Below are 12,459 nucleotides of genomic sequence, written 5' to 3'. Positions count from 1 at the left end.
ATACTCTGGTTTGTAAGCATCCTGATTTATGCTCAGAAAGTGACTGAGAAATGAAGCTAGCACAAAACATTCTCTGCTATAAGCATTGTCATACATTTTGTAATAACTGAAATTTCCCAACAGTTTTTAACAATCAGGGGTAAAATATATAATAGCATTCTGAACCTGGTGGGTTCAGGATGTGGGCAAAAGTGTTTGTTCTACTGAAAAGTAGAAGGAAGGTCCAACAAGGCATAGAAAAGAAAAATCCATTTTTCTTTCTAAGAATTCATAGAACATACAATAATAGGGATATAAGGGACCTTGGAGGTCTTCTAGTCCAACCCCCTGCTCAAGCAGAAGACCCTGTACTATTCCAGACAAATGGCTGTCCAGTCTCTTCTTGAAAATCTCTAGTGATGGAGCACCCACAACTTCCAGAAATAAACCATTCTACTGATTAATTGTTCTCAATGACCAGAAATTTCTCCTTAGTTCTAAGTTGGCTCTCTCTTTAATGACCCCATTACTTTTTGTTCTGCCCTCAAGTGCTTTGGAGAATAGGAGAATATAGGAATGAGCCTTCCATTCTGAAAGTCTAGAGGAGAAAAATGCTGGATCATCTCTCTCAATCAAAGGAGGAAACTCTTTCAAAGGACCAAAAGTATCATCCTGGAATGCCTGGGGAACTCTGAACTGGAAATACATTTACTTTCTTCTTTCTCACTAAACAGAGCATGCCAATACACTGGCATTCCATAAAATAAAACAAAGCAACTCAATAATAAAATGCCATCTCCCCATTCTTTACTTACCCTGCCATTACTAATAACAGCCATTTCTCCCGGAAGCAATTTAAGAACTTCCTGACAAAATGCTTGATGAGTCTGAATCATATCAACCCCCAGTGTATTGTATTTCTTCTCAAGAGCATCAGCATCCATGCCCTGGAATATAAAGTATAAAAGTGCAGTCCTAATTAGAAAACTACATAAGCATGTTTATAACTTTTCTCTACTGAGAATTTAGATAAACAATCCAGTTGTGTAACTGATGCTATACTTCAAAGTAAGTACCGTAAGTCTTCTGGAATCTGTTATACAGTAATTCTTTCTTTAAAATAAAAGTGCATACATAGCTTCAAGAACCAAGCACTTTTAAGGTATTTGTTTTGAAAAGTAACTTTTTTAGATATTTAGAAAAGCAGAAAAATTATTGGTTTCTGTTTCTATTTTACTGTAACCACCTGCTCCCAAATTGTTCTATTTAAATTATTCTCTGTATTTCTACTCCACCAAATATTCAGCACAGCTAGGAAAATTTTAAAACATTCCAGAAACAATTAACTACTAAAAGTTTAGAAAACAGATGAAGTGTTACAGTTTTTGTAAATGCCAGCAGTGAGGGGCATACATCAATCCCGGGAGAATATATTTGTATAATTTTGGAACAATGCAGAAGAAAGCCCTATATCTTGAAATGACACTCTATTTATTTATTTATTTGTTACATATATATTCTGCCTTTCTCCCAGGAACAACCCCTTCCTCTCAGGTGGGTTGGACTGAGATGCAGTGACTGGCCTAGATTCACCACTTGAGTATCTATGTCTAAGGATGGACCTGAACCTTGATATCCCACATTCTTAGTCCAACATCTTAACCCAGGGGTCTTCAAACCTGGCCCTTTTATGACTTGTGGACTTCAACTCCCAGAATTCCTCAACTAGGCATGCTGGCTGAGGAATTCTAGGAGTTGAAATCCACAAGTCATAAAAGGGCCAAGTGTGAAGACCCTTGCCTTAACCATTACTTTGCACTGGCTGATGCAATATATATAGAACTCTATTGGGTGATAATTTGATGAACTGCCACCAAACACACATAGGACACCTATCTGTATGTACAAGAACATCCTGTAGTAACATGACTACAATAGTACATAAACATATTATAGAAATAGGTTGATATATCTTTTAAAAATAAATGATATTAAAATCAAAAATTTCAAAATTCAATGATATTAATAGAAACTGTTATATATGCGCTGCCAAAACTCAGCTAAGTGCATAATTAGGAAACTACTAACCGGGAAAAAAAACTTTTTAATTTTAGTTCCTTCAGCAAGGGCCTTTGCTGTCTCCTCCTTAAGAATCCGACCAAGAAAGTTTTTCAAATGAACATTTTTCTGGGTTAAAAATGCTGCCACGATTGCTCTTGCAATAATAGTGCTGTCTTCTGTTATTTTTGAAGTAGGATTATTCACAATCCCAAGCCGAATATGACTGCTGGTTTTCTGTAAAATAAAGGTAGGTTACCAACTATGTCAAAAACTACAACCAGAGCCTGGGAGCAGTATTTAGTTTTCTTGAGATTCAGAAAAGCTGAGAAGAGAATACGGTCTAGCATGCCAAGTTTAAAAAGCAATGTTTACTTTGTAAGAACCAGATACAGTAAATAGATACTTATTTTAAAGAGTTTGTCTCCTGCCTATCCTTCAGAGTTCTAGGTGACATCCATCAGCAATAAAAGCACAGAAAAAGCAGAAATTCCAGCCCATATTCTGAATGTCAACACCAAGATGTACAGCTCAGGGCAGGAATCTTATTATTTCTACAATTTATATCTTTCACTATCATAAAGGAAATTTTTGCTCTAACATTTTCTTATAAAGTAAATGTGTAATGTGCAATCCTCTGTCCTCTTTGTTTCAATTACACAGAATTCTCTTTAACTTCTTAAACAAAATTTTCTATGGGCAAAATTTCTCTTTTTGAGTATTACAAATGCATAGTCACTATCGTGTGTAATGTTTTTATGTAGTAACTAAACTTGTCACAAGTTTCTTTTGTTCTGTAAAACTTTATTTTGAGGAAAGGACACAGCTTTAGCTGCAATCATTTTCTGGCACGTTATCTCCCACTTGTATTTCTTCTCCAAAATTGACTGAGGAAAATTATTTATATGATGTAGGTACAAGAATTGTGAAGAACTGACCAAGTGTTTCAGTGCAGTAGAAAGCAATTGCCTTCCATCTGACTTGTCATAATCAGCCACAATCCATATGGATACTGGATAGATTAAAGCATCATCTGAAAAAAAACACACGCAAGAATTTCTACTGTTCAATATAAGTGATCAAAATGAAAAATGTATCAGCAAAATAAAGTGTACATTATTTTAAGAATAGACAGAAGGCTAATCAAGAATTGTTGGTAGACCTCCAAGTGATCCACAATATTTTTACAATACTGAATAATGAATCCCTGAATGTGACTTTAGAGATGTACAGTATTTGGATCCCAAGCATAGAATTCTGTTTTGTTTTGTTTTGCTAAATTGCAAAGATAGGCAACTGTTTTTTTTTAAAAAAAATTGTAGTTGAGGACTTTGCCCCCCCCGCCCCATTCTTTTTCAGTTTTATAGTATACATGGGCATATTGAGTATCCCTGCCAACACGCAATCTCCAAAAATAAAAGCAAAATAGAAAATTACATTGATTGTATTCCATTAGCAACTGACAAAGTAATAATTATAAAATGTTGTTTTAAAGTCATAATATATGCAAGATTTAACACAAACATACTTTTTATGAAAGTTGAGGATTCCTTAGAAATGTCATCCAGATAGAGATAGATAGATAGATAGATAGATAGATAGATAGATAGATAGATAGATAGATAGATAGATAGATAGGGTTTTTTTCATAAAATGTATTTACTGACATTTAACACTCTTTGAAAAGCCTTGTAGGTGACATTCTTTATGAGAGAGGACTTAGAAATTCAGGTTCTCTTATAGATTTCAAGAACCTGACCCTTGAAGAGCTTTTACAACAGCCCAGAGTCAGAAACTTAATTAATTACAAGTGAAACTCTCAAAGTAGAGGTGTTGCATTAGGCCAGGGGTATCAAACTGCCAGCCTGTGGAATGGATGCGTCACACGGAAGCCGCACCCACCCTATTGCCAGCAATGGCAAAACCATCCCGATACGTTGCGCGACGTCTTGTGATGTCGCGAGTTTGACATGTCTGCATTAGGCAAATCAAAATCAAACCTATAGATAAGATAACCTTTATTGTCATTTTTTTTACTGTGGGCACAACGGCACACATCAAAAATGAAATTTAGTTGCCTGCATTTAAATTCTGGCATTCTAGACCAGCTGTACCTTCTGAATGGTCTTCAAGGGCACAGAATGGGACAACTTGGTGTGGCCAACTCTCCATAGCCAACTCACCATGGGCAACTCAATGCAGGACAACTTGCCACAGGACAAGAGTTACATTAATATCGATGAAATGGTAGAATAGAATCAAAGGATGCAAAAGGAGGAACAAAATGAAATGTGAATGACAAAAATTAAAATATTTTTAAAATTATTTTAAACACTTAAGTTAAATTGTTGTTCTGCAGCAAGTTGTCCCGTGGTGAGTTGGCCATGGGGAGTTGCTCCATAGTAAGTTGGCTGTGGTGAGTTGGCTGCGATGAATTGGCCATGCCAAGTTGTCCTAGACCAGGGGTAGGCAACCTCGGCTCTTTTATGTCTCATCGACTTCAACTCCCAGGATTCCTGAGTCAGTCCTGGGAGTTGAAGTCGATGAGTCATAAAAGAGCCGAGGTTGCCTACCCCTGTCCTAGACCCTCAAGGGCACCATATAGAGGGAATTAAAATAACACAAATGGAAGTTGATTAACACGAATAGTAGTAGTGAGAAGTGCCTTCTGCCCAGAAAAGGTTCTAACTGGCACACCAGATGAATTTGTGCATAGGCATTCCTGACCATAGCCGGGATCTGCTGTTCAAGAGCCTAAAATTATGATCCAGTTCAATATGGAAAAGCAATATACCATTCATGATCAGAAATACAATTTTCCTGGAATGAGATGGGTTCTGAACCTACAATCACTTTGGTTCTCTGGGATTAAGCCTAAATTTGTTCCTCTTCATCCAGATTCTAACAGCCTTGAGGACTGCAACAATACCTTGATGGCATGTCCTGTTCAGTCTGGGGATGAGATGTATAACTAGTTCTCAGCAACTTAATGATACCCAATCCTTTGTTGATGCATGAACTTCCTCAGTGGTTTCATGTAAGTATCAACCATCCTGGGTTATGGTGTTACTATCAGTATGTGTACAGAATCAGTAATAAGATTAAATGTAATAAAGATTACCTTGCTTTGTAACATAATTCATGTTTTCAGAAATAACAAATGTTTTATCTTGAGAGTCCAAGAAGAAAAAGGTTGAGTAGTCATTTACATCTATAGGAACTGCAAAAAATTCAAGATGTGGCATAACGTCAAGCACGATATCAAAATGAATTCCCCACAAATAAACAAGAGAGAAGAAACAAAGCATTCAGTTTACCTGACGGGGATTCAAAATTCAAGTATCTTTTTTCATCACCAAGAATTATTTCATTTATATGAGAAACTACATTCTGTTGCTCCATGATGAAATCAACTGCATCTTTATGATCATTTAGCAAGCCCTGTAATCAGAATAAGAGTTTAATTTCCACAGCATTAACAGTTTTAAATATAGCTTCCTCTTAACTTGAGATCAGGGTATGCAACCTCTGCTGGGTGAATGGGTATCTTAGCTGAGCTTGATTTTACCAAGCCACCTGGTACCATAACTAAGCATTACCTCCCTTCCAGCACAAACATGTAGAGAAGGCCTAGAAAACTTGGGATTTCAAGACACTTTTTTTAACCTTCTGAAAACAGAAAGAAAACCATTCTGCATGATAACCCATAGTTTATAGTTTAAAGTAATGTGTGATCTGAGACAGCTATGAGGAATTCAGCAAATATGATAGAGCAAGCTACAGCTTAGTGAATCATGAGAAATGGGTTTCATGTCTGACTTAAATATGAAGCACAGAATTGAACACTTTCTCCTCTTTCACTACCTTAAATAGAACATTTTAAACATCTATTTCTAAAGGGTGCAATGGCTCCATTCATTTTAAAATATAACAAGCACATAATTACATTCTAAGATATTATTTATTTATGTATATACGTTTACTATTTTTACAAATAACTGAAAGTAGCGAACACACCTAACACGCCTTCCTCTTCCTATTTTCCCAACAACAACTCTGTGAGGTGATTTGGGCTAAGAGAGAGTGACTGGCTTGCATGGCTAAGGCAGAAGTTGAACTCACAGTCTCCTGCTTTCTAGACTGCTGCCTTAACCACTAGACCAAAAATCAGTATGGATTAAGCTTCAAAATCATGACAACAAATTAAAATAATGAAATGTTTGCAACATTAACTCCAAATCACTTCTTTATGAAATATGTATCATGTAAACATAACTGAAGCCCAGTGTTTCTCAACCTTGGCCACTTGAAGATGTGTGGAATTCAGCTCTCAGGATTCCCCAGCCATTCTGGGAGTTGAAGCCCATAAAGTTGCCAAGGTTGCGAAACACTGTATTAGCCCATATTTCATTGGACATTCCTGTCTTCTAAAGGAAAAAAAATATGTACCATGGACACTGCCCGCTGAAAGGCCTCTGTGGCATCTATGATCTTCAGCAGAGAGGTCTCTAGTTCTGCAATATTCATCTCTTTTCTGTTAAAAGGCACACCATTAAAGAGAGCTTGAGGCAATGGGCCCAGGCCAGTCTTCTTATAGAACATTGCTCCTGCCTAAACAAATCAGCGATGTCACAGTTACACAGAAAATAGCTGACTGTGTGAAAACAGGATTAATATAAAGAAAAAACAGACTCAAAGCATCCATAAACTGCATAGTGGAAGAATAAAATGATTTATTTTCCCCTTTCAACAATATACCCCAATCTGATGCCTCCAGATATATTAGATTACATAGCTAATGTAACTCAAGATTAGTTTAAGATGAAAGAAGAAAGACGTTCTAGAAAGCAATTTTGGAGGTGGGGAGAGAAAGCTCTGGACTGCCAGAAGAGAATCTGGTTTTCAAAAAAATGTATGACAAGAACAGCCAACTAGGACTCAAAAAACTTTTGTTTAGATTAACATGGCTTAGTCCAATAAGTCAGTGTTTTTCAACCTTTTTTGGGCAAAGGCACACTTGTTTCATGAAAAAAATCACGAGGCACTCCACCGTTTTCCACACTGTTGGACCTCCCCACGGTCGCTACACGAATGGTCATAAGTCGAGGATGGCCTGTGTTCTCAAGGGGTTGGACTAGATCAGTGTTTTTCAACCTTTTTTGGGCAAAGACACACTTGTTTCATGAAAAAAATCACGAAGCACTCCACCGTTTTCCACACCGTTGGACCTCCCCACGGTCGCTACACGAATGGTCATAAGTCGAGGATGGCCTGTGTTCTCAAGGGGTTGGACTAGATGACCTCCAAGGTCCCTTCCAACTTCTACTTCTACTTCTTCTTCTACTTCTTCTACTTCTTCTTCTTCTTCTTCTTCTTCTTCTTCTTCTTCTTCTTCTTCTTCTTCTTCTTCTTATTATTATTATTATTATTATTATTATTATTATTATTATTATTATTATTATTAGCCTCTTTATTTTATTTTATTTTATTTTGGGGCTTTTGTTTCTTTGTTTTTGCTGTGAAGGAAAAGGAAAGCTTGCATTTCTTTTTAATTTATCTTTCTGTATTTTCTTTTTTCCCTTCTTTTCTTTCTTCCTTCCTTCCCTCTCTTCCCTCCCTCTCTTTTCTTTCTTTATCTTCCTTCCTTCCTTTCTCTCTCCCACTTTCTTTCCCTCCCTCTCTCAATTTCTTGCTTTCTACTTGTTGTGGAATTTGGAAGCTACTTGCATTTCTTTTTAATTTTTCTTTCTGCATTTTTCTCCTTCATTTATTTTTCTTTCTTACTTTCTTTCTTTTCTCTTTCTTTCTATCTTCCTTCCTTTCTTTCCTGCCTTTCTCTCTCCCACTTTCTTTCCCTCCCTCTCTCAATTTCTTGCTTTCTACTTGTTGTGGAAACTGGAAGCTACTTGCATTTCTTTTTAATTTTTCTTCCTGCTTTTTTTCCTTCCTTCCTTCCTCCCTTCCTCTCTCTTTCTTTTCTATTCTCCTTTTTTTTTCTTTCTCCCTCCCTTTTCCCCTTCCCCCTTTCTCCTTTTTTCCCTTCCTTTTTTCTTTCTTTCTCACCTTTACCATCAAAAGCACTTCACTCCAGAGGGGGGGGGAAACCCCAAAGGTTTTTAATTGCTTTGGTCCAAAGGACATTTTATTATGCAACGTATCAAAAGGACAGGTTAAAAAAAAATCAGCCATGTAATTTTTCAGATGCAAGCGAAGCCTCCAAGAGCGAAGCGGTCAGATCCCTCTATTTCGGGCTGGGGCGAGGGGTCGCAGCGAGCAACCAGGCAGCCGACCAGGCGGGAGTCTCGCATCCTCAGCCGCGCGGGGAGTAAGGAGTAAGCGGCGCGTGCTGGGGAAGAAGAGCTTTTTCGAACGTTGCAGGCAACCAACCACGCGACAGCTCAGGCGAGCCGGGCTGGCCGCTCGTCCGTCCTCTTCCGATAAGCGAGCCGGTCGCCTCTCCCCAGCTTCTCTCTCTTCAGCAAGAGACCCTCCGAAGCCAGAGAAGGGGGCGGAGCTACGCTGCCGTGGAGCCCTGGTGCCTAGAGAGGTCGAGCCCACTTCTTTTCCCGGGCTTTTGCTTCCAGCGAAGTAGGGCCGTCAGCTTAGCCAAGGCTCCCCGCCAGAGAGTCTTGCAGCGCCGCTCCGCCCGTGGCTGTTCCTCCTCCTCCTCCTCCTCCTCCTCCTCTCACCGCTGTCTCCTAGGTCAGTGTTTTTTCAATTCTTCCCACGGCACACCAGGCAACATCTCGCGGCACACTAGTGTGCCGCGGAACAGTGGTTGAAAAATACTGCAATAAGTATTAGAATTATGTAATTTTCTGATCTTTGATATCAGGGTGCTATTAAAAATTATTTGAAGATATTTATGATGGCGACTATTCCCAACTAAATTATCTGTTGCTATATAAATATTGTGGGATAAGGATTTGCAAACAAAGATATAATGAGCTTCCTCATTTATCACCCCCACAAAAAAAGTCAGTGCCTGACGCACTTAAGAAGACACCAGGCTATTAATCTTTTAGGGTTTTTTGTATTTCATTTTGCAGCTTTCAACTCTTTCTACCTTTCTCTTGTCATCATAGTCAGAGTCCAGACCTAGGATCTCCTCCATATCAGCTTGAGGAAATTGTCTATGAAGAATACGCTTCACGTTGTCCACTGAAAGGATTTCTCCCTCGTCTACTTGACGATACATCTAATTGAAGAGAGCAAAAGAAAGATAAATGATACAATAGATTCTACTGTTACAATACAGTAGAACATTTAATAATATTTAGATTGCATTCCATTTTTATTATTAATACTATAAACCAGGGGTCCGACCTGTGCAACTTTAAGACTTGTGGACTTCAATTCCAGCTGACTGAGGAATTCTGGGAGTTGAAGTCCACAAGTCTTAAAGTTGCCAAGGTTGAGGACCCCTGCTATAAACAGTTTTGAAAAGATCCTATCATCCAGTCGCAGGTTTATCCTTATTAGCCAGTTTTTAACAGTAATGTCTTCAGCCAACTATACTTCAATGCACTCTCACCCTTCATTTCTGTGCTAAGGAAAAGTATAATGCATATATTAAACTAGTATTTATTTTCCATACCAACCATGAAATGAGTTAAGCAACCAAGGCAACCAACCATTTACATTCAACCAGAGCAAAAAAAAGTAAATTTCACCCATATTAAAACTTTCACAGCATGTGAGAAAATCTCTGTAAGTTAAAAAACTGTGTAAATTAAAATGTGGGTGTACAATCTCACAGTTCTAAATTAACCACTGCAGGTTAAATTAGAAATGAAGGTATTTCTATTATTGCATACAATTTTATATATTTGTATATCATCTCCTTATAAAAGAATGGGCTCTTGCTGACTTCAAGATGTCTAAAATTAGGGAGCTCATATTTAATATTTTATTCTATTGCTTCCAATTTACCAGAAATGAATTGGAAATTTTATTTTAAATTTCAAATATCTTCAATTCCCGTCCTGTTCTAGGACCATATTATTCAATTAACTAACACCTATTTCTCTAAAAATCATTTGCTTACAGTTCTGTTCTGAATTCCATGTCCCCTGAAATAGAGCTTTTATAAATTATGATTTAAATGAATTACTTGAAGATAAATATCCCTTCTGAGGTAGACGGATTTATCTTGATGATGTGCCTGAGGCTTCTAGGAAGGTCATGGACAGAATAGAAGGCAAATCATAAAGAAACTGGTGTTCTGGATTGGGAATTCACTAGCCTGAACTCTTATCTTAAGAAATCATAGCCAGCAATTACTAACCAATGGAATATCTAACAAATATTATTGTAACACCTTTATTCCTCCTTAGAAAAGGAATCAGCCTCCTCCAGAGAAAACACTCACATTGGTTAACTCTCTCCCTTCCCTACTATTTTTCCAAATCCAGATGACCTTGCATCTAGGCTGCTCTGCTCAAGGGTTCACCAATGAATGTCAAAACATTGCTTTCTATTGTTGTCATTTTGATTTAAATCCCATCAATTCAGCTACTTGAAATCACTGTTAAAAGGACTGATAGCCTGAATAGCCAACAATATCCATTTAAGTCATCTCAAATAGTGAACATTACTATTGAACATCATATAATAGCAAATATAATAAAGAATTATACATGGTATTTTATTTTGTTGGTCCTGAATCTATAGCAAGCGAATTTTAGTAGAACTGTGCAATTACTCAATGGAAGGTCTATGGAGTGTCTTCTTCCTATAATTTCACAGCCTTTTTAAAAGTGTATATTATCTTTAAAAGATCAAATCCAGCCTATCCCACTTCCTTCCTTTCTTGTTTCTCCCTCAATATTATTTAGGTTGGCCACATGCCTGGACCTTATAAAAAGAACTACAATAGGGGTTTATACAAAGGATATTGTATGTCTAATATGGATACTCCATTCACTTCTGCTGGGATTTTTTTTCTTCATTAAGATTCATATTTTGCCCTACCATGGAATACAGAAAGATATGTCATAAGGCCCATTGGCTTTGAGATATTCTTTATGCACCTTATATATGTGACACTTCCTGTCTCTGCATCTCAATTTATGTGCATGATTATTTGCAAACTGCCCAGAGTCACAGAGGTTTTTAGCAATGCTATCCTATGGCTATTTTGCATCTCAAAGAAAGTAAGGCTAACCTTAAATAAAGCAATATTTTAATCTTCTTACAAACACTAACATAAAGTATGGAGACAAAAGCTTGAGGGATATCCACTTCATCTGCAATAAAGTTAAAAGCTCTCCACAGGGCAACTCCTGCATCCTCATTTCCATCAACCACTTCATCAGTATTTAAGATGAAAACAAAGCCAAGTCTGCTCAGGAAGAAGAAAAATATTGTGAGAACGGCAAAACCACATTTAACTACTGAAAACAGATTAAATATAGCCATACTAAAAAACACGATGTTTTTTATGTGTTTTTTTATGTAGGCGTGTTCCAGGATGAAGTTGCGGGTTCCAATCTGTACTAAAAAAAACAACACCAAGTTAAAACATGTCAGTTAGGTCTTCATCAAGAAAGATAAGTCGTAATCTTCCAGCAAGACTCAAAAATATTAAAATGAATACAAAGTTAACATTTTGTGCCAATGTAATAGAATTACCTTTGATAAAATGTAAAGTCCCAAAGGAAAATTTCTTCAAATGACTGATGAGAACCATACCATGGTTTGAATTTCCAAAATTACAGGAGATAAATTATTTGGGATTGCTTTTATCATTACTCGTCTTTATGAATGTATAAATTCATCCTTACATTCATCAATATTTCTCAGTTTTAGTATAATGAATGCCTATAGAAATTGTCTCTCTAGCTGAAATTTTGACATTTTGACCTGGAGGAGCCATTCTGTCAAACATTAACAACCTGCCCAACATTGCTGAAAGTGATTGCAAGTATTCTTTGCTCCTATAGAGTTCCTCATATTTTTAATTTGATTCTACCCAACTGGAAATATAAGTATGCAAAAACTATTTATTTGTGTGTGTGCATGCGCGCATGTGCGTGCAAATAAATAGTTTTTGCATACTTATATTTCCAGTTGGGTAGAATCAAATTAAAAATATGAGGAACTGGATAGGAGCAAAGAATACCTGCAATCACATACATATAGAGTTGGGGACTGTAGCCAAGAAATTAAAAGATGCTTGCTCCTGGGGAGGAAAGCCGTGGCAAATCTAGACAGCACACTAAAAAGCAGAGACATCACCCTGTCAACAAAAGTTCGTATAGTCAAGGCTATGGTCTTCCCAGTTGCAATGTATGACAATGAAAGCTGGACCATAAGAAAGGCTGAGCACCAAAGAATTGAAGCCTTTGAATTATGGTGCTGGAGAAGACTCCTGCGAGTCCCTTGGACTGCAAGGCGTTCAAACCGGTCAATCCTCAAGGA

At 37.3% G+C, this 12,459-nt stretch overlaps 1 protein-coding gene across 3 annotated transcripts in view; it reads right to left on the bottom strand.

Annotated features, from left to right (window-relative positions):
• Positions 1-12,459, bottom strand: part of UGGT2 (UDP-glucose glycoprotein glucosyltransferase 2) — a 79,919-nt gene that overhangs the window by 28,363 nt on the left and 39,097 nt on the right. For all 3 annotated transcript variants that reach the window (XR_014492400.1, XM_083361664.1, XM_083361663.1), the window contains exons 15-22: positions 11,245-11,380; positions 9,104-9,235; positions 6,487-6,648; positions 5,355-5,478; positions 5,159-5,257; positions 2,976-3,070; positions 2,068-2,274; positions 795-926 (exon numbers count right to left, since the gene is read on the bottom strand). Coding sequence is in view for 2 of the 3 variants with exons in the window: in XM_083361664.1 (XP_083217790.1) it covers positions 795-926; positions 2,068-2,274; positions 2,976-3,070; positions 5,159-5,257; positions 5,355-5,478; positions 6,487-6,648; positions 9,104-9,235; positions 11,245-11,380 (1,087 nt within the window). In the remaining variant the exon portion in view is untranslated. The remainder of the gene's footprint in view (positions 1-794; positions 927-2,067; positions 2,275-2,975; positions 3,071-5,158; positions 5,258-5,354; positions 5,479-6,486; positions 6,649-9,103; positions 9,236-11,244; positions 11,381-12,459) is intronic.

This window comes from Vipera ursinii (genome assembly GCF_947247035.1).
Source record: "Vipera ursinii genome assembly, chromosome: 4".
In the NCBI taxonomy this organism is placed as follows: domain Eukaryota; kingdom Metazoa; phylum Chordata; class Lepidosauria; order Squamata; family Viperidae; genus Vipera; species Vipera ursinii.
Note: the sequence above shows the minus strand (reverse complement) of the source record. Positions and strands in the feature narration are given on the sequence as shown.